This window comes from Photinus pyralis, unplaced genomic scaffold (assembly GCF_008802855.1).
Source record: "Photinus pyralis isolate 1611_PpyrPB1 unplaced genomic scaffold, Ppyr1.3 Ppyr1.4_LG7, whole genome shotgun sequence".
Lineage (NCBI taxonomy): Eukaryota > Metazoa > Arthropoda > Insecta > Coleoptera > Lampyridae > Photinus > Photinus pyralis.
Genome location: NW_022170738.1, coordinates 33298036 through 33325562, shown reverse-complemented (window position 1 = coordinate 33325562; position 27527 = coordinate 33298036). Strand labels below are relative to the sequence as shown.

Sequence of the window (27527 nt, the reverse complement as noted above, 5' to 3'; positions counted from 1 at the left end):
ATGTTTCAGTGTAATACTGACTCGTGTTTTAACCGATCACACTGAAAGTCAAAGTTTCCCTATGCTTTCTACTGCTACCTTCTTAAAATGATGATTTGCGCGATAATTACTAACCTAAATGTAATGCTATTTGGTATGGTTGGAAAGCATTTTTTCAGAGCTTTCCAACGACCTATCACACATGGGGGGTCACTATTTAAGATTTAACAGTTTGGGGTGGCTGTGGTGCAGGGGGTTGGAGGGGGTTCGTCGTCAACTATGTCATTGTGATTCCCTCTCCGAATTACCGAAACGGATTTTGATTTTTTTAAATATCTTGTTTATTTACGAAGACATGGGGGGTGTGGTAAGTTTTTAAATTGCCACCCTGTATACCAATGGTTCAGGAAGTAATCCAGGAGAGAGCTATCAAACACCATGAAGCCCTAGAAATCTACACAAACCCCTTATTGGAACATTTACTGCAACCAAGGATCAATAAGACTTAAAAAATTGTGGCCTATAAACTTAGTGCGGGAGTGGCGAGTCCTCAAACTTCATTTGACAAAAACAATTTATAAAACTTAGTATTAAGTTACATAGGTTTCATCGATGGATGCTAATGTTATCATACTATTTATCTGCTAGTACACCTAGCGGCCGGTAACCCTTTAGCTAGAATACATATATTGTTCTATTGCTAAATAAACAGAAAAAATTTCCTTGAATGACTCATATATCATCTAAAGTATACGAGATACAAAAAAAACTTGTTGGTTGCATAATTGCACTAGTCACATTTAAAATTACCGTGATAAAATGTGACATTTAAACTATCTTGCCCTTTAAGATGCAATTAGATTGATTGCAAATGAAAAATTTGCAACTGGTGAACATTAAATATTAACTAATTTTGGCCATTGTAAATAAATAAAATGGTGTTTTTTCCCACCTGTATTAATTACAATTTGCTGCCACCAGAGGTCTCACTGCTAATCTGAATCGCGAATAACACAACATAGGAGCTTAGTCATACCTTACTGCTTATACACACCACCTGTATAATCAATGGTCGTACCATCTAATCAGAGCCGACTGCTACCAAGATTCAAAAGTGCCGAAAAACGTCAATCGTTAGTTAGCTCGTAGTTTTTCCACAGAGTTGCCAAATGTAAGTCTCTGAGTGTCACATTAATAGTGTTTAAGAGAGTTGCCTGAAGAGCTTTCATGAGTTCCAAATGTTTTATGGCTCCGAGTCGGAAATAGTCCCCAAAAGCTTCCAAGAGAAAAGCAATAAACACTTTAACGCACTTTCCATTTAAAAGCCACAAAAGTTCATCTCCAAGAGCCCCTTAGAGCTTTTAGACATGAGCGTCTATTAGCCTTAAGAACGTTCACACTTGTTCTACATTATTCTCGATGGTATTCAGGACCTTTAAGGTTATTCAAGAGCCTTCAAAAGGGCTTTCCACAGCCTTCTAGAGATTTTTAGTAACCAAAAGAGTTCAAGTAGAGCTTTCAGTAAACAACAACAGTAATGCTCATGGATCTTCTCCCGAATCTCCAAGATCACAAAAGATACATTTGAAAAACTATTAATCGTACGATCTTTTGCTAGTGAATAAAATGCAGTCTTGAATTAAATAAAAGCAGGATTAATAAAAGTGTTAAGTAACCATGGTAACATACTTTGGTTTGTTAGACAGATTTCCGACTTATTGATCAAACATGAGTAACTTTATTAGATTTCAATCGCGCATTTGGCAGAAAGCTATGATTACAGACGTATTTTTTAGAAGTGAACTTTCAAGTAACTCAGAATGTAACACAAGCCATGAAAGTATGGAATACATTCGACAAAGTTTACTCCCAGCATGCTTTGTCGCTTGGCGCCTTTACAGTCAAAGGAAGAAAAATGGCAATGAAAAACTTAACAACTTTATCAATCTTTTAAAAAAGTATCAGAATCAGCAACATCCCCCAAAAGTTATGAAGAAGAATGAACCGAGAAACGAATTTCGCAACCGATTTAAGGCACAAGAAGAAATCATCAAAGTGCAAAAAGTCAAGCTGATCCACCAGGAAAAGATGATCGAACAACTAAAGCTGGGCAATCTTTGTGACGCAATTAACGAGTCAGTTAAGAAGACCAACACCGACATTAGGGAGATTTTCGGGAATTGTTCGACGAAACTGAAATGTAAGCTGAAATCTTCGCTTCTCTTGGACGAAGGTTTACATTTCGCCATAAATTCAAATAAAGCGCCTAAAATTATAAGGGAGATAGAGCAGAGGGCGCTCGAACGCGAACGTAAGCGGCGACTAATACGTGAAAAAAAACGAGTGATAGACGAGACCAAGAGGCGGGCGATCGAGGAAGACTTGGCGCAGAAGAGAACGCAAGACGAAGAGGAGAGACAGCGGAGCATGGAAGCAATGCGGAAACGTAGAAAGGCGCAGTTAGAGTTTCATCGTGTCGTTAAGGCAAAGCGCGAGAAGTATATGAAAGATTGTGTCAGAGCAGATTTGTTTTACCGAAGTTTGCTGAAGAAAGTCACACTACGTACTTTAAAAAACTTGCTGGTTACTAAACGAGACAATATGTTCATGAGCGGGCAGTTCTACGAAGACACACTAAGGCGGAATGCGATGAAGTGTTGGAGAAAATTCGTTGAAGCTATCAACTGCAAGAAGAACGAAAAGGCCGCGAACTTGTATAATTTCAAAGCGAAAACTGCAGCGTTCCGTTCGTGGCTCCAGGTATGTGTACGCTGCCCTTGAAAACACACTGAAATTATTTGCAGTAGTTACACATTGCCGGTATACAACGAAGACAAGTCGCCGAGGACTTCTACCTAATGCAGCTAGAAAAACGGATATTCCATCAGTTCCACAGATACACCTGCGTTCAGTACATGCTGCAGATCAAAAATATGCGCCGAGCTGAAAGTCATTACAATAGGTGAGGCAACAATGTGGATATGCGCGTCTAATTTAATTAACCGCAGTCGAATACGTCTACACTACTTTTACCAATGGAAATCCTACCCGGCGATTATGGTAATTGAAAGGGCCAAAGAGGAAAAGAAGCGCAAATGGAGGGAGAAGGTATGGGAAGTCCTGCCGAATTACCAACCAGTCTTGGATACTTCTTTTTAATTGTAACAAGTTAGGTTAAATTAAAGTCTGTGTTAAAGTCGTAATCGTCTTCCTTCAAACCGTCAGTAAGCGTAAAATTTTCTAGTCCCGCCGACAACTGCAAAGAGACCTTCTCCTTTCTTCGCTCCTTCTTCTTGTCTTTCTTAAATTGTTGTTTGCGAACGCGATTAAGTTGCTGGTTACCTTCCAGTTGCATTTCTGGATCGGGTTTCGCCATGTTCGATTCCTTTTTCTTCCTCTTGGTGGTTTTCTTTGATGATACGCTTATGTTGTCAGGTAACTGAAAAACAATTGAAATTACTAATGTTAACGGATATATTTTGTGTTAATTATTTGGGGTCATATTTAAAAATTTGTGCTTCTTGAAAAAGAGCTAAACCCTCTAGAAAAAAGAACTACTTAAGTAAGGAAAAAAAGGAATTTTAGATGGAAATTTGTTGCTATTGTTTTCTAAATTACGCCATGCGGACGTTTTGGTTATAGCACCTACAGTAATGTTGGGTCACCCTGTATGTTTAATTTCAAAAAGCCTAAAATGTCGTAGTTAATTTGGATTAAACACAAATCCGATCATATTATTTGAATTCAAGGTCAATTTCATTTCGTATGTGAATTATTTAATGTTGCTAAATGCTAATTTTGTTTAAATAATCGCTTTGTTCATTTTATTGTAAAGTTTGATTTACGTAGTAAAAGATAAAGTTTAATGTTACTGTCAAAGTTATATAGGAGTCCTTAACTCTGCGTATGCTAATTAGCTTCAAGATAAGCATGTGTTATCGCCGAAGTAAGTAGATGTTAATCGAGGCTTGGACGTTATTTGTTGCAAAACAATCAAATTTGTCAGTATCAAAGTTTTCTGTAAGATAGTCAGTTCTGTCTGTTAGATGGCGCTCATGCTGAAGCGATACACGATACGCATGAACAGATTCTTGAAATTCAAAGGGAGGCGATAAATAAGGTTCACAGTCGCGCGATTGTACCTTTATTCATTGAACATATCTGATGAGATCTGTGGTTAAATAAATAAAGAAGTCTTGCACGAATGATAAACAGTTGTATTTAATGGCAAAAGGCAACAGACAGTTTTCAATGTCTATTATTTAGTTACTATCACTCTCATACCAATGTTAAGTACATTCGAAATCATTAAGGACTGGCTAGTTGATTTTCCCATCAACAATATCATATTTGACATTCAATACCTTCTGAAACGTGCGTGAATCTGAATGTGTTCTGTCAGGATATCTCCCAGCGTACTCTTGACGCCAACAAACAATTGCGGTAACATTCTCCAATAATTAATACCATACCAACCATTTCTCCTTGGGTTTGGAACATTTTCGCATTGTTTATTAAAAAACAATGTTACACTGCCGGTAATTTACTGATAATTGTGACAATTGAACATCTTTTGTTTCATCATGGCACACTTGGGTTCGGAAAAGAACTTTTTTTTTACAAATTGACGTTTTGACTTGATTTTTTTCTGAAATTTTTCTAAGGAATGTGTGGTTTTGATTATATGAGTGGAAAATTTATAGCTTTGGCTACCCAAAGGTATAATTTGTTTAGACGGGTGCTATTTGAAATTTTAAAAAAAATGTGACATTTGGCGAAGGTCAATCAAAAATTTAATTTTTCGATAAAGTACCTAGAAAAATTGTGACCGTAGAAGAGGTCTTAACCTATGACTCAGTCCAAAACTTAGCCGCCTACGCGATGTAGTTTCTCTCCAAAAAAATTTCGAAAAACTGTCCAATTTTGCCGAAAAAAGGTTACATCGAAATCGTTAAAGTTAGGTGTATAACATGCTACATAAAAAAATAGTATTTTTTTAAGTGGATTCCAAATTAGTAATTTAAATTTAAAAAAATGCAAGTTTGATACGCCACTGGAATACAGCACGTCCCTGGTGATCAAAAATATTTTAGAAATATGGTGACGGTAATTGTGTACAATTTTGCGCAAAGACTTTTTTCGGTATCTTTTATGGTAAATGAGTTATGATCTGAGGGATCTTAGGTGCTACACCCTGTATAATAATTATATCCTTCCATTTGAACTTTTCAAAAAAACCTGCAAAGTTTATGCTAATGTCACATCGCGCCCTCTACAACTCATCCCATTTACTAAAAAGACTCTATTCATGTAAAATTTGATTCCCCGAAAAGAGCTCTTTCCAACAATTATGTGAAAATCTGTTAACCTAATCCGAAGTTATATTCAATTCCTTAAAGAGATGTTCCGTTTCCCCCACCTATCATATTTTATGAGGCAGGCATGTCAAACTCAGTTATCATCAAGGGTCATTTTAAGGTTTCCACTTATAACTGCGGGCCACATCATAAAAGAGTCTACATAAACAAATTTTGATTTTTTATTATTAACAAAATAATACAAAAAAAACGAAAAAATGCAAATAATCATAAAATCATTAGTGCGCGCTCAAAAAAATGTACCGTGTGTCCTATTTTAGTTGAGACTGCAGTGTATTCCAGCTGTTTTTAAAGATAAGAGACTAGTCTGAGATATAGGGTGAATATGAAAAATTGCACTTTTTGTGGAATCTGACTATCCATGTAAGATAGAAAAAAGGTACAAACTGCCTATTTTAGGCATTTTTACGTAGAATCGAGTGACGTCGTAAAAAAAACATTTGGACAACCGTTTCTGAGATTTGACCTAAATTTGATATTTTTTAAATGCAACACCTTGTATTGTATGTTAACGTCAATTTTGTTCCATTCTTTTTCGTGATTACATTAATGTATCATCCTATATTTATTTACCATTTTTCAATCAACAATAAACAAAACAAAATCTCCCATGAATCCATGGCCTACTATTTAAAGAAGTAAAAAAGGTTTTTATTATTGTTTCATCGCTAAAATTTAAAAAAACAGGTTGTGATAGATCAACGTAATCAGGAAAAGGAATGATAAGAAATTGACGTTAAGATATACAGAGTGTTACATTTACTAAGTACCAACTTTGGGTTTTTCGTTTTCACCCTGTATCTCAGAAACAAACGCAGCTAGATTAGTTCTGTTTGTGGTATTATAAGTTTCACAAAACCGCAAGTCTATCTTTAAAAACAGCTGAAATACACTGCAGTCTCAGCCAAAATAGGACACACGGTACGATTAAATTTTATAATTTACAAAAATCGTGATGGGCCGCAGGTTTCAGAACGGGGGGCCGCGAGTTTGACATGCCTAAGCAATATGTGCTGCATCAAAATGATGCAAAATTGCAATGCATGTATTTTTTATGCTACATTTTAGAAAAAAAGTCATTTTTCTACTTAACCATGAATCGTACGCCCTCTAGCGGCAAATCTAGAAACTCGGAAATAATTTCCAGCAATTTCTCTCTTTTGTTAACAAAAATTTTTTCCCGAAGTTGTGCAATTACCGGTTCTATAGATATGGCCTGTGACCTTTATTAATGGGACACCCTGTACGTCCATAGCAATATATCGTCACAACATATCGCTTATCTTATATCGTTTCCGTATGAACAGCGCCTTATAAAGTTTTGTAGAAGTTGTGTATTACGTTACATTTGATAAGTCAAGTTAAGTGAAAGCGTTTTTACGTTTAAGAAGAAGTTTCCTTTGTCCATCATCAATGGCCAATACTATAATTTTAATTACAACGAAGTCAATTTAATTTGTTCTATCGATCGCTTGTTGCATGGTATTTGTTGTAGCCCTGAGTGCCTATTTTTTTATTTATATCGAATAAATGTGTTCCATCTGTAAATGGTTAGTTTTGGGTTTAATCGATCCCAAATTACGATCTATTATTTTAATTTTTTAATTCAATTTAATTTAATTATTTTAATTTAATTATAACATATTTTTAGTACTTAGAGTTGTCCGGGCTTTGTGGTTAAGTGGTAGAGCGTTGGACTATAAATCCGGAGGTCGGGTGTTCGAACCTGGGTTGAGGTGAATTTTTCATCTGTGGCAGAGATGGGAATTTCCTTAGATCAGTTTCGAGCATTCTACCGGCTACTCCGAATTAAGTTTTCCTGCAGTTTTCCTAATTCGTAAGGTAAATACCGGAGTAGTATAGAACAACTTAAGACCTTCTGCAGAGGCACCTCTAAAAATCATTATGCGGGTCACTCTGTAATTGGGCGCAAGCCTGTTGAGGGCCCAGAACAAGAGAGAGATAATAAATAATAATAATAATCTATCTAAAATCCTACCATACAGCTACATATATGATATTTTTACACTATCATGTATTGAGTAGATGTAGTGTAGTGATCTAGATAAGAGTGTTCATAAATGTTTCTATTTTGTTCTCAGAATGACATCCGGTGTTAATTAAAATTTGTTTAATTAATTCTTTGGACTTTTGGAAGCGGTTAATGCTACTGAATTTTTCAAATTAATAAAATCTACGTTAATATCGGCATTTGCGTCGTGACGGAGGCGTGCCCTAGAAAAATTATAATGATTTCCTTTAAAGTTTTGGTAGTACCTGTAACGAAGCACTCAGTTTTCATACCTGATTTTATGAACACACTGTACATAGATCACCGCTACCAGCTTTATTGAATACCCTGTATCTAGATTCGTTGCGAAAAGTGTTGAGTTGGAGACACAAGTAGAAGTACCTACTTTAGTCTGTAGCGCCCTCTTAGCCGCGAACAAGGAAACCAGTTTCTGTATATAATTGATCAGTTTTATTATTGTTCCGGAAGAGATATGTAAATTATTATTGTAGTATTCGACAGCCCTCAGCATGGGGAAACAAGGGAATATTTTGAAATTTCAGCTCAGTTATTATTAGATGATTTTGGTTTCCTATGCTAATTTAAAATGAGGATTACAACTGCAGGGCCGTGCAGTCTTTATTGCAGACCTAAAATTCCGGGTAACAGTGGGTATTACTGGCTACTGAATTTGTGAATTTTAATCGATATAGGGTGTTCCATTTACCATGTCGGTATATACACGACTTTTATGGAACATCCTTTATGTCTACAGATATGTTCAGGTTATAAGACCACAAAACTGTTCTTACTATCAAAAACAAACCTCTTTATGTAAGGCTTTGTGAATCTTCTCATACATTCTTCCCCGAAAGCTATTCTTACTTAATTGGAAGAATGGCCATCGCTCTAGGACCGATACTTACGATATCTTTATCTCCAGGTTGCCTGCTAGTGTCTTCCTCCATTGCTGTTGTAACGGGTCCAAAACTAGAAATGACCAACCCTGACCGTTTGTCATCCTTAGCATCGTGAATTTCATTCAAAACTTCCGTCTCCATACTTTCAAAATTTTCTAAATCAAACTCTTTGACGCTTTCGGTTATGATCTTACTACTAACGTGCACATCGCCGTCACTATCCTCAGGTGGCACGGTATAGTAACGAATTTTGCCCCTGAAAGTTTATCATTTAGCTACAGGAGAAACAAACGGGTAGTCATACTGATTCCAATCAGACAAGAGGTCACGTGCTGCCGCTTCACAATTCGGTACACCCCCCTTTTTAAAACGACCGGTTCGCGATGCCTTCAAGCTGTAAAACTCCTCCGGGCTACTGTACTCGTTAATGTCGTACATCTCCATCATCTGTTCCTTGGTGACACGCTGCAAAATGCAATTTGCCGGCGTTATTGGATCAGTTAAAGACGCCACACGGACGGCATTACGCAAACAAGCACTGGCGTCAGAGCTCGACGCGAACACAATACCCGGCGAGTCCAACAGCTTTATTTTCGAATCCAACTGCACCTCCTGCATGGCCCGTGTCACGCCAGGCGTCGCACCGATGTTGCACGCTTTCGAACGTTTCAAGCTGTTGATCAACGAGCTCTTACCGACATTAGGTAGACCGACAATACCGACAGTAATCGACGTTTTGACCCCCTTATTCCGACAGTAATTAGCCAGCAAAGACATCAAAAGTTCCGCACCAACACACGAGGATCCTTTCAGTACATTCTCCTCCTTTGACTTTACGAACTTCTTCTGGCCTAACTTGTGCGCCTGGTTTTGTGTGGACGCCTTGAAGGCGACGGCCGGTGTAGATTTACGCAGATATTTCAACCACTTATCTAAGATGTCACGAGGGACCAGATCTGCCTTGTTGAGAACAAGGACGAGACGTTTATTTCCAGGTGAATTCGCAACCGCCTGTTCCACCTGCATGCACCGAGTACCTTGGGGATCGCGCGCGTCGACGACTTCCAAAATGACGTCGGCGGCCTCTACGACTTTCTTGAACTCTTTGTAGTACGCCTTTAATGAACTCTCTTCTTTTTTAGATACCTCCTTGTAATCCGATTCTGGGCTTAACGTTTCGTGCAAGTCCTCACGAGCCTGTGCGTTGGCAACCAGGCCTTCTAAAGTTTGTCCCTCGGCTTTCTTTCGTTGCCGCTCAAGTTTGGCAGCCTCTCGCAGCTGCCTCCGTTCTTCTTCCTTTTCTTTTTTAAGTCGTTCGACTTCCTTCAATATGTCTTCCTTAAATGGGCAAATATTTGGAACTTGGATGAGTTTCTGTTTTTGCTTCGCCTTTTTTGTTTCCTTGCGCACTTTCCGATTGTGATCACGCACTTTCTTTTCAATTTTGTATTTTAACTTCGCCGGTTGTCTCTTCGACTTCTTTCCTGAAATGATTACTTGTAATGGATGCACAATAATCGATAATTTACTTACTTAAATATAATTTTGCCATTCTTGTACTTTATTTTGAAAATATTCGTATCACACGTGTTTATAAATAACATAACCTAAAAATTAAAGGACCAAAGCAGTGGCGCACGTGATCTTGCCTGTCAACTACCAGTGGTTAACAGCACGGAATATACAGGGTGTTTTTTGGATGCCGGTGGAAAACAATTCGAGCATCGATTGTAATTTTATACGTTTATATCTCATTTGAATAAATTTGTTGATTTAGAAAGAATTTCTACAGTACTGTGGCAGATGATTCGCGAGGAAACTATGACTGAAACAATTGATGCAATTTTAAATAACTCAATGCCTTGACATTGTTGTATGGCCCCATCTTAAAAAAAAAACCGTGTATAAAATCTAAATAGAGCGTATTCATTTCATTTATTCATAAATAAGGATATTCGTTTCTCATGTTTAATAACCTCATCTTTTTATAGTTATTGAAATATGAAAATGGAAATTACAAAGAAGGATAAATCTGAAATTCAGAACATAAATTGTAAAAATTGTTAAGTCTACATCGGGCAACGAAAATAGAAAATTAATGATAACTCGCATGGCTTTACGTTAAGATAAATCTCGTGTTGTCCCTGTCCGACATATGCTTAAAAATAACCATACAGGGTGTTACATATAAGTATGTAGTGTACTTATAACCCCCAGGTTCTACGCTAACTTCACACTACAAGAACACGGAAACAAAGTCAACCCGGCAACGTTTAAAAATGGCCCCCCGAATGACTATTCCCTCCAAAACTAAACAAGATCCCGCTTAAATTTGAAAAGTGGCACGTGATAAGACATCTAAGACAGGGCCCCCTTACGTTAGTTGTAAACAACGCTTTGGCATGAAGCACAGTAGGGAAGGAACGTAAAATAGAACACTCAAATTGTGAAAAGTTTGATTAATAATGATCGCAATTATTAAGATTGTGAAAGCTCGGAAATTTAAGTCGAAATAAATTACATTGCAAAACTAAACTTTGAAAATGGTAGTTCACTGAATAAAAATAGAAATAGACTGGGAAAAAAAAGAACTTACCAATAAAAAAACCAGTCGTGAAATTAATATTAAATTGTGTAGTAAAATTAATTGTTTGTAATGATGTGAATGCGTAACGTAACATAAAATTATAACATCGCAAAAAGTAGCAAGTAAACTTCAAGAGGTAACAAATAGGTTAAAAACAAGTTTTGGGTCAGATAAGCAGGTACCAGGATTCTAAGAAAGGGTGAAATACACAGGATGTGACTCATCTTTGGTGCAAGAAAGTCCTTTTGTTAAAAGCAAGATGGAAAATTACATAGCCTTGTAGGTAAATTTAACTAAAACAAGATATATGGAAATTACGAATCGTAACTCATTTATCGCAGATAGATTCTAAACTGAAGAGGTTTGATTAGCGTAATCCCGCTCCTGCAAGATAGGTAACCCGCCCCTGGTTTCGGGGTTTCAAGCCCACAGTTGGATGTCGAAGACAATCACGGAATTAGGTGTCGTAGCTCAATTTTGACTACAGTTTTTACCACTCCCGTGACTGCTTCATTCATGGAGAAAATTGTTAGTTACAAACAACAAGTCAATACATACATCAAACGAATCGGTAATTTCCACATATTAAAATAAAATGATCAAAACTTATATGAATGCTACTTCAGGGACAAGACCAAGTAATCAACATTAATAAACATAAATTAAGCAAACATTAGACCAAAAACGTACAAACAAAGGGATCACGGTATTAAACCTGTCATTCTGCATTACGGTTAATCCAAGTAAATTTCAAAAACAAAGATTGAAACACACAAAAAATATAAAATGCGGCATACAAAACACAAATACCATATAAAGAAATGCAAAAATTACTACCTGCATTAAATAACACAAAATGACAACAAACATTTATGGAGCGACGCGTTCACGACCGCCATTCAAGACAATATGCTCAACGTAACCCCCGTTCGTGCTTTCTAGATGGCGCAGGCAGCTTTTCCCCACCTAGAAATTGCATGGTTGCCAACTCTCAAAAATGTATGTATCGTCGTAAGTTGTATATACAGGGTGGAACCTCTCAAACAATTTGTTTTGTTTTGTATTCTCATCGGGAGAAATTTCTGAGTTTGTAACCAGTCTTATTAGACTTTTTATTTCCAGAGGTATATACTTTAAAGTAGGTATTTAAACAATGGTAATACAAAACAGCAATTACTATTGCTCTCCGCATTTTGCGTCACCTGTGTCTGTACTCCACGGCGATCGGCACGATATTGAAACGTCTTGCGCTAACCAACTACGCGCTGGCGCTGAGCTGTAAGAGCCGATGGTCAGTGTGACTCTAAAACTAGCCTTAAGTAAGTACATGGCAAAAGTACATTATATTGCTATATATTAAATTTGTTTATACACATGTTAATGTTTGGATATTTTGTATCCTTCATCTTCAATAGGGATTTCAAAACAGATTGAGTAGAAGTTCTTTTTACTTCTTATGGATTGAAATTGAACCCATCTGTTTTATACCACTTTTGGCGGTAGATCTGGTTTCGCATGTCATTTTTGTGGTCAAGGTAGTTCGTACCCTAGTAGAGCAGAGTTGAGAGTTTCGGTTCGTCCGGAGGGTGTAGAGGAAGACGCATAAGACTTTTTCCCATGTTTTGAAATCCCCGTCCAACAGGTGTCTTTTCTTTATTTCTTGGTTTCGTTTCTCGACCGGAAATTGGGTTTGTGGATGAAATATGGGAGCGTTTAAGGCAGCGATCCGGACCGGACTACAAAAAAACCACAAACCGTACCGGTTCCCTTGATTACAAGTTCTTGAACGTCTACAAATTCAATCCGTTCCGGTTCTTTTCGGTTCAGGTTCCAACCTCTGGCAGCCACTCGGGAAATGCCAGGCGACAATAAACTACCATTAAAAAAGTATTCATGCCACATAGCAAAATTGTAAAAACGTGTTGTTTGAGTTAAAAACGCTGCTACATGATGAAGAGGAGAGTGGGGAGGACCCGCGGAGGTATAACCAAAAGCGCAGATTGAAAGGAAGAGCAATGAAATATTGCAGGTCGTTTATTTTGGAACAAAGTAAATCTGAAAGAAGGGCTTTTGCAATAACGTAACGAAATGGTAACAATCGCCAAGGGAAGAGGGGTCGACGAATGCGATGGAAGATTGAGGAGGGCCTTCTTTACTACAAAAAGACCAACCTGGAAGGTACATTCGGCGTGGATTTATTACCTTCAGTACCAGTAGAGGTCAGAGGCGCAGACTTTATGAATTCTTTCGAGGATACTGCAAGGGCGAAAGCCACCCTTCTTTGACATTCTTTAGACTTCAAGAATTCGCAGTGAGAGAACAAAAAAAGGAAAACTTAACGAATCAGGTGTAGCGGAATATTTCTTACCAAACAAAAGTGAAGAAGGGACGACAAACCGGATGGACTGGATGGAATGGATTTTTATAGGGGGAAAGGTGTTTTCGTTCTCGTTAGGAATATGGGATGAGGGACTTTTTTTATTTGTAGCGTCACGAGTTTGGAGATCCGTAGTATCAACCCTTGGCCCAAATCATTTAATAAAAGGCAGATTAACTTTTCGGGTTGTAAATACAGACCCCCTTTGTAAAAGGGCCCGAAACATTTTTTACACGGAGACCATCAAACTTAGTCGTTCGAAACGGCTCTCTACAGAAGTGGTTTTCGGAAACTCCTAAAATTCACATTCGAAAGACTAGCTAAAAACTTTAACTTTAAAAATATCAAAATAAAAATGTTAATATTACATTTATTACTTATCACATTATAGTATAACTTTAATACCTATGCCTTATGAAACGTGGAAGCTTACTGAAAGGTTTTTATTCTAGGCCACACTCCATACACCTGCATGACGAGGGGACAGCGAACTGTCTCTTTAAAACAAATCCATCTTCGCAGTCTAACTCTATGGAAATTGTCTCGTAGTTTTCAGCTTGACAACAAGAACACTGGGACTCGTACTGCGCTTCCACTGAAACGATATTATTATTGGACTGTTTCCGCTGAAAAATTCGCTTACGTTTGTTATATTTGGTGGACGAATCGCAGCCGCCAACGCATTCGGTCATGCCAGGCAATTCGCCTTTATTCACGCAATTCCCGTGATCATTAGTTTCGACAATTAAGCCAACGGTGTCTTCCAGATTAAGTGGTTGAACGACGCAGTTGTCTACAATTGAAATATTGCAATCGTATGCGAGCACGAAGCACGTTTGATCTTACGCGAGGGTTCCGTGGTCACGTTGCAGTGTTCGCAGCATCCCAGCTGGTACAGATTTTCCGGAGCACATTCGCTAACGTCGGGACAAGACTCTGTCGTGGTCATAATCGAAAATTGTCCTTGCAGAAGTTCGCAGCTGGAAACGGAACAGCCATCTTCCGACGTCCATTGCTGGCCCACCTGTTTCAGCTCGTTATCAATGACACAAGCGGTCTGTACGCATGCTCCACAACACTGGGAGCTCGACTCCTCGTACTCCCAACCTAGCTTGCACTCGGTCTTACAGGTCTCCGTCACTACCTCTTTTTTGACATGGTTCAAAGCATTTTGAATACACGTAATATTCTTGCATTTGTCACCGTCCGGCGACGGCCAGCTTTCTCCAATCTAAGATTTATTGCTTATGCCAAACAAAGTTAAACAGTGGGATAAATCTTACCTGGTACACATTACCGTCCACTTTACACGCTGTTGGTCTGAATTCTTTGCAGCAGGATTCCGGTACTGTAACCTCTTCGACCACAAAATTAGCGTTAATATCATCGGGTATTTTTGGACAAGTTATCGTATTGGATTTGATATGTACCTAAAAGACCGATTGTATGGGATAACCCAGATTTGGAGACCTACCAGATTGGTTTCGTTCGTGCAAACGTAATCAGTGCAGTGATCGTCAGATGTCCACTCATCTCCAATTGGATAAACCACGTCGTCCATGACACACCCCACCACCTTACACGAGCCGCAACACGTTTTATCCTCATCTGACGCGGCAACGTATTCGGATCCAAGTTCGCATTTTGTCGCGCAATGTTTCACTTGCTTCACTGTCTCTACGCCGGTGGTAGTCTCATTACAGTGGAAGGTGACGCAATAGTCGTTTTCGACAGTCCAAATGTCACCAATCTCGTGGACGAGTCCATCGATAACGCATCCGACTTGCATGTATATCGGGCAACATTCTCCGGGTACCCCAACTGGCTCGTACTTGTAGTTAAAATCGTCAGGAGGCGGTGCGCAATCGGATTTTGTACAAGACTCGTACAATGCACCGCTTGGAGTTAGGATACACTTGCAGCGACGACACGGTCCATCCTTCCAACTTTCGCCCTTTTCTTTTAGTACCAATGTAACATCATCTTGCGGTACTCTTGCTTCACCACCAACTTCGCCGTCCTTATACTTTAAAGCAACGATACATTGATCTTTTGGAGGTTCACAAGAGTATAATTCGCAACAGGCGCCCTGTTTCGAAACCACCGTATAGAACTGTTGGCATGCAGGTTTTGGCGGACACGCGTCGAGCTTACAAGATTCTTTCACCGTGGGACAGCATCCGCTATTGTCTATTTCGTTGACCACGCCAACTTCCGGTACCGGTAAGGTTTCGAGATGAAGAGCCGGACAATCTTGGGGTGGCTTGCATTCGCAGACAAATTGCGCGCAGCCGTCCGACTTCGTTATTAGTTTTACTGCCTGGTCTGCGGCGCAAGGTATTTGCACCGGAGGATCGCAAGGCCTGGCGGTTGTTGTGATTGCCACTAAAGCGGAAATGTATATATTTTCACGTTAGCTATGTCTTACCGCAGAGGAATTTGTCGCAGCACTCGTCCGGCGCGGGAACTGTGACCATTTCGAAACCATCCTGGCATACGTTTTCGGTCGAAGGACATGTTACTTTGGTACAGCTCACCTTGGAAGTATCACATGTGCATGTCGTGCAGATGTCAGGTTGCCAAGTGTCTCCAGGATAATGTCCCTCGGCGTCGCATGTTTTACACTTGTCGATCGGCACGCAGCTGGTTCCATTAAGTAACGCCTAAAGGGAGAGGTCACCAACTGTCAAATTGCCATACTCTCACCTGGCCCTCGGGACAGTAGCACCCATCGATACTGAGCTCGGAACAACTTTCATTATCCAAACTGTCACACGTTCGTCCGCAGCTGGACTCGCACGATTTATACTCTAAGCCTGAGGGACACGAGGCCGGACACAATTCAGAATGCCAATCCACGCAGATTCCTAAAGTGAGACATTCCCGTGCATACGCTTCAATCGCGTCGCACACGACGATGGGTTTATCATGGCAACTGTCTTCATTACACCATTCAAAGAAGAGGTTCGGATCTAATTCTGCGTTGCACTAAAAATTACAGTTCATTTAAGGATGCGTTTCCAAAGTATACAATGATACAAGATGGTTATTATTATTCCAATCGGTACAACCTCAAAAATTGTATTCAACGAAAACGATAAATATATTATTATTATCATTATTATTTCTTGACCACTACAAAACTAACGTTCTGTTATTAATAAAGATTAAAGAGCATTTGGACTATATTTCTATGTGTCAATTAAGAATAATTTCCGTGAGGTGTCCCCTATAAATTCCCCTCATGTGGTAATGATCTTTCACCAAGAAACTACAAAACAGTACTCTCTGATTCGTTACAATAGGCGCTCGAATTGCAATCGTTACGTGGCTGGTCCTACAAGTAGACTTTTGTTTAGAAGCGCCCAGGTTCCGAATGGGACACAAGGGGAGTAATCAAAACATTTCTCAAAAAACACACCTCAAAGTGCGCGGAGTTAATTTGAGTCGTAAACGTGGAGGGCCAATCCCATATTGGCGGGTTGTTACAAAACAGTGGGGTGACTTGATTAAGGGAGGAAAATTGCACAAAAAATATGAATTGCTGTTGCGATAGAAACCGCACTGCGTTTACTCGTCTAACTTGACTTTGTGACTGATAGACAGCGAAAGTTCAAAGTCCTCCCTCTACCTCTAGCCCTCAAACGTTGGGCCAGAAACGTGGTTAATACGTTATTTTTACCTTTGTCGAAGGTGTCTATGAAGCTATGGATTTTAAAGTCGACGCGAATCCCTGTAGCAAGTGGCCTCTTTTGGCTTGGAAACATTTGGTTTCGAATTTAGAGACTTGCCAGTAAGTACCTATATAAAATTTTATACCGCTTCATAGTGAACAAGAGCAGAACTAAAATGCACCAGAATGAAGCGCTTTCAGGTGAGACGCGAGTGTGCACGCAGATAGGACTCAAGGCGTCACAGTGATGCCGGTTCTAAAAGACGGTTCTTAGGGGGAAAGAGGGACGGATTTTCTGCTATACCCTTGCATGTATAAACAATTGAAAAGGAATGCGATGTTTACTATTTTTATTAGAAGCGTCTATGGTTAGAGAGAGACAGAGAGAGATCTTCATAAGTGAAAAAGTTGGCATGCGCGCATTTGATTTTTACTGTGTGCGATGTGTTTGTCTTTGCTAATGACATTTGTAGTTTTCGATGCTTACTACATGTGATATGTTTTTCTTTACTAGAAGCATCTATGGTTAAAATTTCAAAGAAATAAGGAAGTTGGCACTGACTACGTATGCGCCCAGCTAATGATCGCAATATCAGATATGTTTGTCTTTAACAGAAACATTTGTGATTAAAATTTCAAAAAGATATCTCGATAAATAGGACAGTTGATATTTATCTGATATTTACAACATGCGATACGTTTGTTTTTACTAAAAGCATCTTCGGTTAAAATTTCAAAGAAATATCTCCATAAAGAAGAAAGTTTGCACATCTGATTTTTCCTATATGCAATATATTTACCTCTACTAGAAGTATCTGTGGTTAAAATTTCAACAAAATATATTAATAAGTAAAAAAGTTGATATTGCGCAACCTGCGCATGCGCAGTTTAATCGATTTTCCTTGGCTCAGGTGCCACTATCGAATCGAATTAAAATCGGAAAATGCGCTAAAAACGTGACCGATTCTTGGTTTTCGTTGGGTCCATTTAGGTTTTTGGGCTCGGCGACTATATTAGCAAAAATTGGGTGCGAGGGAGAGAGAGAGACTTTTCCCTGAACCTTAAAAGCGAACCTATGTAAGTCGAGCGTGGCATTATAGATAGCGGAGCATGTATTTTCGACGGAAAGTTTCAAGCCGAATTCGCATAATCGAACTATACGGAAGATTTAACAGCCCGCAATCATACGGGAGACTTTTATTGCGAAAGTTGAGGTTAATTGACGAATTACAAGGGAAAACTGTGCCGCTAATTCGACGAAAATATAGTATTAACGCTTAATTAAATTTTATCACGAAAGTATAGGGGTCAAAAGTACAAAGTGTTTCATTGCGTTTATACTTGCAGTGGTACGATAAAAAAAACAAGTTTATTAACCAAAATTGTGCGCCTCTCTTGTTTATATGGGGCGATAATAAGATTCTGAATTAAACGCCACCTGATAAAAAGTCTAAAGACAATTAATTAGTGCTTTTTGCTAGCTGTCAAAACCCTAACTAAGACGTTACACCATTAGAAAACACTTGAAGGGTCAAAGGATGTCAAAGCTGCTCCTGAAAGTCATTCACGTTCCCTTACCGGCTCTTGTAGCATGTGGTGCAGATCTGAGGGAAACGGTTAAGAGACACACTAATCGCATCACTTAAATCAAATAATCCTCAAGCTCAGTTCTGTAGCATTGCGCGTTCTGTTGCGCTTACTTACCTCTTGGAATCTGTCGGATACCAAAATTTTGCACGTAACGTCACCGGTGTTTTCGCAAACGACCGGTGGCACAATTTTGCAGTCCGCCTCCTTGTTCTGATCGGAAAGCCAGCTCTCGCCAAACTGCTCGTTCGTCTCGGCGATAGTCCTGTTGGGCATAACGAAGTCGTCGTGTGGGTTTTCGTTGCAGTTTCCACACAAGCCCTCCAGTTTGCCGCCGTACTTAACCGACGGAAGCGCAACGGTGATGGAGAGCGAGGGATAGAATATGGTGACCTGAGACGGGAGGTATTAGACGAATGAGTAGCATGCGACGGTATACCTACCTTGGCCGGTACTTCTGGTAGTCTAACTTGGACGTTTTTGTTGGGCTCGGTTTCTATCTTAGCCCAATCCGTATTGAAGTCCGATACAGAGACGCCGTTCACCAAGATATCGGGCTTATCGACGAGATCGTTCTTTTGAACCTTAATTTCTTTGTCTTCGTACACGATTCTGATGTGTTCAACGCAAATTTGGGTTTTGTCATAAGTGCACTTGGCATTCTTCGCGAAGACCTGCCGGATGTTAAATGTGGAGATAGTGTGAGACTATTTTGATACTTACAGTGAAGGTATTTTCGCCTTGTTCGTCGGGTATATCCTGAGTCACTATGTACTCACATTCGCCATCAATAGTAAATGATCCCTTGTCGTATGTAATATACTTCAAGTGGGGTAACACGTGGCAAACACAGTCTTCACAGTCGTTTGGCACCACGCACTCTTTGCCTTTTCGCACGTAGCCCGGTGGACAGTAGCATCCCGGGAAGCAGAACTCGTCTACTTTAGGACAACTGTAGATGTTGCCACAGGTCGGTTCGCAAATCTTGTTGTAACAGTCGTAATGTACAGAGGGGGGTTCGCAGATCGTCGCTAGAAGAAGCATTTTTATACGCCGCCGGCAGCAAAGGGGCTGAGCACTTACGACAATGATACTTTGTTCTCCAATCCCAAAGCTCTATTAGTGGATTATGCGCTTCGCATTGAACAACGAAATTTTCCAATGCTTGGCAGAGACATTCGTCTTTGCTTTTTCCTCCATTTACGCAATTGCAAGTGTTTTCAATGCACTCCGCCAAAAATACGTCTACGTTCACGGATTCTGCGCATTCAATGAAAGCTTCCTCCCTGCAATCGGTTATTATTATTATTATTATTTTAGCTTTTTCTCGCTTTATGCGGTTGACCTACAGATGACGGGTAATTACCAAGTCAAAAGTAGAGTATATCTATTGCTGTAGAAATGGTCGAGTTATGGATGCCGTTTTCAGAAGGACTGCTTTTTGTATCTTTGTGTGTAAGTATGGGTAATGTCAAGTTTTTTAAAATGTTGCAAAAAGTTTTTGATAGTAACTCCTGTGACTGAGATGATGAGTGGAACTATTGTTGCCTTATGCTGTTGCCAGAGTTCTTTTACTTCTATGGCCAATGGTAAGTACTTTGTAATCTTTTCCTGCTCCTTTGTCATTACATTGGTGTCGTTTGGTACTGCAACATCTATTATAAATGTTTCTTGGTGTACTTTGTCTATCAGTGTGATGTCTGGTCGATTACTAGTCACTGTTCTGTCCGTATGTACTGTCCTGTCCTAGTAGAGTTTGTGTGTTTTGTTTTCAAGTACATTTTGTGGTGTGTATCTGTAATAGGGTATTTCTGTTTCAATGAGTTTGTGTTTGTATGCTAGTTCTTGATGTATTATTTTGGCAGCCGTGTTGTGTCTTTCGGTGTATTCTGTACCCCCTAATAGTTTACATCCCCCCGTGATGTGTTCTATGGTCTCTGATGTTTGTTGGCATTTTCTGCATGTGTCTGTTTCTAATGCTTCCTTGATTATATATTTTCTATAGTTACGTGTTGCTATAACGTTGTCTTGTATGGCTAGTATGAATCCTTCGGTTTCTGGGAAAAGTTGACCTTTTTTAAGCCATTCATATGATAGCTGTTTATCTATTTGCGGATTCTGCATGATATTGTAATGTTTGCCGTGTAGCGCTTTTTTCGACCATTGTTCCTTCTTCTGCGTTTCCATGAGTGGATGATGTTGTTGTTGATGTATTTGACTTAGATTTAGATTTAGAAAGAAATATTGTGGTTGGTTAAACTCTGTATTTCTAAAAGAATATTTGGTGACCCCGAAATGTTGAAACGTATCTACCATGGATGCCCTTCAGAGAGCCAGACGACCAGTTCGGAATGGAGCTAAAAAGAGGATCGCTGAGTTAAACAGACTGTTCCAAGTGGAACCAATTTCGAAGGAAAGGATTCAGTTTGTACTGAAGACACTGAATGAGGAACAGATTAACTTAGCAGAGTTAGACCAGAAGATTTTAGGTCAGATGGTGGATGATGGAGTTGACGAAACGGATCAAGACACGGAATATGAAGCTATTATAGCAATGAGACAGCAAATAATGACAACTTGTTTTAAAGCTGAAGAAATCATAGAATCTTTGGTACCAGTCGTATTGCCCCCATCCAGTATTACATTTGGATCTGAAGGTGGAGCAAGAGGATTTCGATTACCCAAGATCGAGTTGAAGAAATTTTCAGGAGAGTTCAAGGATTGGTTAGGATATTGGGCTCAATTTGAAAAAATTGACCAAGATAGTTCTTTGCACGGCATGACCAAGATAGTTCTTTACACGGCAGTGATAAGTTTCAGTATTTACTTCAGTCACTTTTACCTGGAACCGATGCACATGAGATAGCAAGTAGCTATCCCCAGTCAAATGAAAACTATCCTAAGGTAATTGAAGCTATTAAACGAAGACACGGGAATGAAAGATACTATTCAAGTTTACATTACGAGAATATTAGAGAAAAATAAATTGACGAAAATGGGTATGAAACAACAACATTGTTTAAGGCAAGTCAGAAGATTCCAGATGTTAAACTGGAGGTGAATTGATGCGAAGTAAAATGGTCATTTCACGTTTTTACGGATGCAAGTGTTTGGCGTATGGTGCTGTGAATTTTCTCCCGCGTGGAACATCTGAGGAGTTTCATACACCTGATTCTGCTAAGTCTCGCCTAGTCTAATGAAGAAGTTGCAGAAGATTTAGTTAAATTCTGATTGAAAAAAGACAAAAACTGTAGAAGTCATATATCATTGACTGTGCAAAATGTTACTAAGAGGCTATACAGTGTGAGCAACAATGAGTTGAAGCTGTGCTCATCACCGCTTTCCTTATTAATATCAAAACTACCTTCTTTATGGAGTTGTAGTACGAAAATGACGTTCTGCGCGTCACAGTGACGTGCTTCTATTCGTATTTCGTTATCTGATCCAAATCAGCATATGCTATGAGCTGGCACAGCCAATTAGCTGAGCGGCACGCTTCAATCTTGTTGCTCACTCGACTTTATGACACATGTCAAGATATTTGGATGGGTATATCGCTTCATTGGTAATTTGCTAAAAAAAAGTAAGGAATAAACCTAAAGTAGATGGTGAATTGACATTTGAAGAGCTAGAGAAAGTAGAAATTATCTTAATTAAATATATTCAAGATGATCATCCGTTGGATGAGAAAACCCTACGTAGACTCGATATTTGTGTAGACCAATTTGGGATTATGAGAGTTAAAACTAAGATTGTTTTATTGGAAGATGTAGAAAGTTTCAAGTTCCCTGCCATTCTTCATGGAAAAAATCCATTAGTTCAACAGTTGATTTTTGATGTACATAAGAAGTTATACCACGCTGGAGTCGGAATTGTGATGACTAAATTGAGAGAAAAATATTGGGTCATGAAAGCACGACGAACGGTACAATCTGTTATTTTCGGATGTGTAAAATGTAGAAAAGTTGGTGCTAAAAATGTTACTGTGTTACCCTCACCTCTACCCTTGGAACGACTAGAAGCTAATAAAGTATTTGAAATAGTTGGAGTGGATGCAACAGGCCCCTTATATCTAAAAAATCAAAAGAAAGTATGGATCATCATATTCACTTGTGCAGTGTTTCGAGCTGTCAGATTAGAAGTTGTCAATTCATTGTCTACGGAAGCCTTCATTGGAGCTTTCAAACAATTTATTAGATTAGAAGGAAGACCAAGACTTGTGATGAGTGACAACGGAACTAACTTTCAAGGATGCAGTAACTTCTCCAAATCATTGGATTGGAAAGTTATTGGAAAAGATACTTTTTTAGAAAAAATTCAGTGGAAATTCAATGTTGCTGCCGCCCCGTGGTGGGGTGGATATTGGGAACGTATCATCCGGATCCTGAAAGATATGATGAAACGATCTATTGGAAAGTCTACTCTCAATAGGAAGGAATTAGATGATTCATTGCTTATTATGGAAGAGGTGATCAACGGGAGACCGCTAACGTATGTTAGTGAAGATTGTTACGGAATTAGTATTAGACGTGGCTGTAGCCACAATTGACGATACATTAGTTAGCGCTAGTTCCCTAATGACCTTCACATACAATTGTCATGACATGTAAGCAAGCCGTCACTTACAATATACTTACTTAAGTAAATCCTGTGTCATCCTTATTTATAATTGTCGCCCTATAATTAACATGGTGTCAGAAGTGTCTTTGTCTTAAGTTGTAATCGTTAAACGTCGTCATGCCAAATCAAGTAGTCGAAACTGCTACCGTCGCTGCTACCACTCCTAGAAACAAGGTAGCTGGATCTACATGTTCCATCCAACATCTTAACATCGCCAGCAAGAATCTGTCTTATGAATGGAAGAGGTGGTTCACCCAATTCAAGATATATTTGAGAGCGACAAGTCTTGAACGGGAAGAGAATGGTCGCAAGGTGGCTTTATTGTTGCACCACATGGGCCCCGAAGCATTAGAAATCTTCAATAGTTTCGATGTCAACATCGATAGTGTAACCTATGACAACTTAATCAGTAAATTCGAGAAACACTTCACTCCAAAAACAAACATTTCCATCGAGAGGCACAAATTTTTCACGAGACGTCAACTTGAGGGTGAGTCGTTAGAAGAGTTCGTTACAGCATTATCAAACTTAAGTCTAACGTGTGATTTTACGGAGCTGCGCGAAAGTCTAGTTAAAGACATCTTTACTTGTGGTCTTAACTCCGGATTCGCAGAAGTTAAACAGAAAATTATATCTGAAGGTGCAATCACACTCGACAAGGCTGTTGAATTGGCTAAGACGTACACATTGTCCAAAATCGAAGCCGCTAGCTGTAGTGTCGTAGGAGCAGTTCATTACAACACAAGTCACAATGAAATGGGTCAGCGCAGGTGGAAAAATCGTGCACACCAAAGGTCAACGAGTCCATCCACTAGACGAACGACACCATCCATTAGACGAACAACGTCTCCCAGTCCGGTAAGCCGAGATCGAAAGAATATCTGTCAAAGGTGTGGTCAGCATCATCGATTCAGGTGCCCAGCAGATGGGGTAAAGTGTAGCTATTGTTTTAAAATTGGTCATTATGCTAAAATGTGTCTTAGAAATAAGAATGTCAAGTCGCTAACTGTAGATACAGGTGATGAATTATTTATAGGGTCAATTTCGTATGTGTGTTCTGTTAAAAAGTCGCAATGGGAAGTACCTGTGTCTATTAATGGTACTATTCTATTATGTCAATTAGACACAGGGGCAGAAACAAACGTCATGAGTTTGACAGACTTTAGTCGCCTTAATTTACAAAAAGGCTTAATTAATGTAAGTCATAATAGCGTTAGAACCGTAAGTGGAGAAAGGCTTGAATTAGCAGGCGAAGTCGATTTAACTTGTCATATTCAGAGTAGTGATCACATAATTAAATTTCATGTCATAAAAGTCGGATGTAAACCTATTCTTGGATTACAAACATGTATCGATCTCAAACTTCTTAAAAGAGTGAACCAAGTAACTTTTAACAAATATGAAGTCCAGTCCACTCAGTCTATAATTACTCAGTATAATGAAGTCTTCAAAGGTCTAGGTCTAATAAAAAGTCAGTGTCGTCTACAAATAAACAAGAATGTGACACCTATAAGGGAACCGTTGCGTAAAATACCATTTAAACTATACGAGTCTCTGAAAACGGAATTAATCAGAATGCAAGAATTAGATGTCATCAGTCCCGTTTCGGAACCAACCCAATGGGTTAACAGTATCGTCCTCACATCTAAGAAAAATGGCAGCATTCGTGTGTGCCTAGATCCGCGCAACTTAAACAAAGCAATCCTTCGTGCGCACTATCCCTTCCCAAGCATCGATGTCATTAGATCTCAGTTAAACGGATCTAATTATTTCTCAACCCTAGACGCTAATTGGGGGTTCTGGACCATTGCTTTGGATGAGGAGTCTTCAAAATTATGTACGTTCATCACACCATTCGGTAGATTTCGTTTTAAACGTCTTCCATTTGGAATTTCAGCAGCGCCAGAGATTTTTCACTCTACAATGACTGAATTGTTCGCAGACATCCCTAACACAGTAGTCTACTTTGATGATCTGCTAATTCACGCACCAACTAAAGAAAAACATCATGAGATATTGGAGCAGGTGCTTAAGCGCGCTAAGGAAATAAATTTAAAATTTAATTTAAATAAGTCTCAGTTTTGTCTTAATAAAGTCACGTACATGGGTCATGTGTTCTCAAAGGAAGGCATGACACCAGATCCGAATAAAATTAAAGCTATTGTAGACATGAGTCAACCAAAAAATTCACAAGAACTACAAAGATTCTTGGGAATGCTTACATATTTGTCAGCATACATCAAAAATTTCTCTGAAGAAACACAGCAGTTGAGAATTCTTCTAAAAAAGAATGTTATATGGAATTGGGACACAAATCATACAGCTACATTTAACAAATTAAAAACCTTAATTACAAAAGCCCCAGTTCGAACTTACTTTGACCAGACTAAAGAATTAATTTTGTCATGTGACGCTTCACAAAATGCAGTAGGAGCCGTTATACTACATGGATCAAATCCAATTGCCTACTCGTCAGCCTGTCTTACCGAAGCTCAAACTAATTATGCTCAAATTGAAAAGGAGCTGCTAGCGATTGTTCACGGTTGTCTAAAGTTCCACCAATTTATCTTTGGTCACAAAATCACGGTCCATACGGATCATAAACCATTAGTGCCTTTATTCATAAAAGCATTACACAAAGTGCCACAAAGACTACAAAGGTTTATGCTCAAAATTCAGTGCTATGATCTCAATGTCATGTACAAACCTGGTAAAGAAATGTATATTTCGGACACATTATCCAGATCGCCTTTGTCAGACTCCATTGTAGATTTACAAGAAGATATCACGTTACACATAAATATGCTCAAGTCATGTTTAGAAGTGTCACCTGAAACATTAGAGTCCTTTCGAAAGGAAACTCAAAATGATAAGGAATTGCAAACCATCGTAAAACTTTGTCAAACAGGTTGGCCCCTAGCCAAGAGTAATCTTCCCCCAGAGACTAAACCATATTACAAATTTCAAAAGGAAATTAATGTACTTGATGGGCTAGTGTTCAAAGGAAATAACTTAGTGGTTCCAAAAGCTCTTAGGTCAAAAATGCTAACTAAAATTCATACGGGTCATTTTGGTGTACGTAAATGCCTTGATTATGCTAAGAATGCATTATTCTGGCCTAATATGTCAAATGACGTGCGAAATATTGTAACGACATGTGTAGCGTGTCAGGAATACAGTAATAACAACTCAAAGGAACCTTTATTGCCACACGAAATTAAAGCAATACCATGGAACAAAGTAGGTGTTGACTTCATGGAATTAAAGGGAAATAAATATCTTATTTGTATAGATTATTTCTCTAAATTTATTGAATTATCAGTACTTAGGAATGGCACAAACGCAAAAATAGTCATCAATGAGCTGAAATCCATATTTAGTCGACAAGGAATACCTGTCACACTAATTTCAGACAATGGACCTCCTTTTAACGCAGTAGAATTTGCCAATTTTATCAAAGAGTGGGACATTCAACACATCACGACAAGCCCGTATCACTCACAGTCCAACGGTCAAGTCGAACGAGCAATCGGAACTATCAAGAGAATGCTAATGAAAACTATCGAGTCTAATGGAGATCCCTATCTAACATTATTACAGTATAGGAATACACCAAACGACAGCAAGAACAGTCCTGCTCAACTCCTGCTCAACTCCTGATGTCTCGCCGTCTTAGATGTTCCCTGCCAGTTCATGCAGATTTGCTTCTACCGAAACCAATAGATGTAAATCGTTATGAAAATTGGGTCGAAGATAGAAACAAGAGGATGAAAGACGTTTACAATCGAGGAGCAACCAAACTACCAGAATTAATGACTGAAGACGATGTATTGTTTAAGAAGATTCCATCAGATAAGAAATGGATACAAGGAAAAATAACGCAGGTTGGTCCTGAGCCAAAAAGCTACATCATTCAATCTAGGGATGGGATGCATTATAGACGAAATAGGGTTCACATAAAGAAATTTTACAAATCCAATTGTAATCCAGAATATGGTAAATCGAATAACACACATTTAGATCTTAATACCGATTATAATATAGATAATAATTGCAATGATTGTAATAATTACTGTATTTATAGTAATTTTGATAATGTTAATAATGAACCTGCTAATGACAATGGTTCGACTCCGAACCTTAATGTAACTACTCGCTCAGGTAGACAAATTAAGGTACCTAATAAATTAGACTTGTAACTTCCAAAGGGAGATGTTACGGAATTAGTATTAGACGTGGCTGTAGCCACAATTGACGATACATTAGTTAGCGCTAGTTGACTAATGACCTACACATACAATTGTCATGACATGTAAGCAAGCCGTCACTTACAATATACTTACTTAAGTAAATCCTGTGTCATCCTTATTTATAATTGTCGCCCTATAATTAACA

At 38.8% G+C, this 27527-nt stretch overlaps 3 protein-coding genes across 3 annotated transcripts; 1 reads left to right on the top strand and 2 right to left on the bottom strand.

Moving 5' to 3' along the window:
- The first annotated feature begins 1667 nt into the window (after positions 1 to 1667).
- LOC116176193 (coiled-coil domain-containing protein 191-like) lies at positions 1668 to 3138 on the top strand. Its single transcript, XM_031494672.1, has 3 exons — positions 1668 to 2739; positions 2787 to 2941; positions 2988 to 3138. Exons 1-3 carry the CDS (start codon positions 1708 to 1710, stop codon positions 3136 to 3138), a joined length of 1338 nt encoding a protein of 445 aa, XP_031350532.1. The 5' UTR covers positions 1668 to 1707.
- On the bottom strand, positions 3119 to 9957 carry LOC116176783 (guanine nucleotide-binding protein-like 3 homolog). The gene is made up of 4 exons (XM_031495542.1): positions 9822 to 9957; positions 8593 to 9772; positions 8295 to 8544; positions 3119 to 3418 (listed from the first exon to the last, which is right to left on the bottom strand). The coding sequence occupies exons 1-4, from the start codon at positions 9838 to 9840 to the stop codon at positions 3149 to 3151; spliced, it is 1719 nt and encodes a 572-aa protein (XP_031351402.1). The 5' UTR covers positions 9841 to 9957; the 3' UTR covers positions 3119 to 3148.
- Positions 9958 to 13606: 3649 nt separating this feature from the next.
- On the bottom strand, positions 13607 to 20221 carry LOC116176782 (hemocytin-like). The gene is made up of 11 exons (XM_031495541.1): positions 19596 to 20221; positions 19236 to 19543; positions 18956 to 19186; positions 18630 to 18905; positions 15959 to 16240; positions 15681 to 15915; positions 14727 to 15637; positions 14536 to 14682; positions 14099 to 14483; positions 13896 to 14045; positions 13607 to 13847 (listed from the first exon to the last, which is right to left on the bottom strand). Exons 4-11 carry the CDS (start codon positions 18786 to 18788, stop codon positions 13696 to 13698), a joined length of 2421 nt encoding a protein of 806 aa, XP_031351401.1. The 5' UTR covers positions 18789 to 18905; positions 18956 to 19186; positions 19236 to 19543; positions 19596 to 20221; the 3' UTR covers positions 13607 to 13695.
- Between the last annotated feature and the right edge of the window lie 7306 nt (positions 20222 to 27527).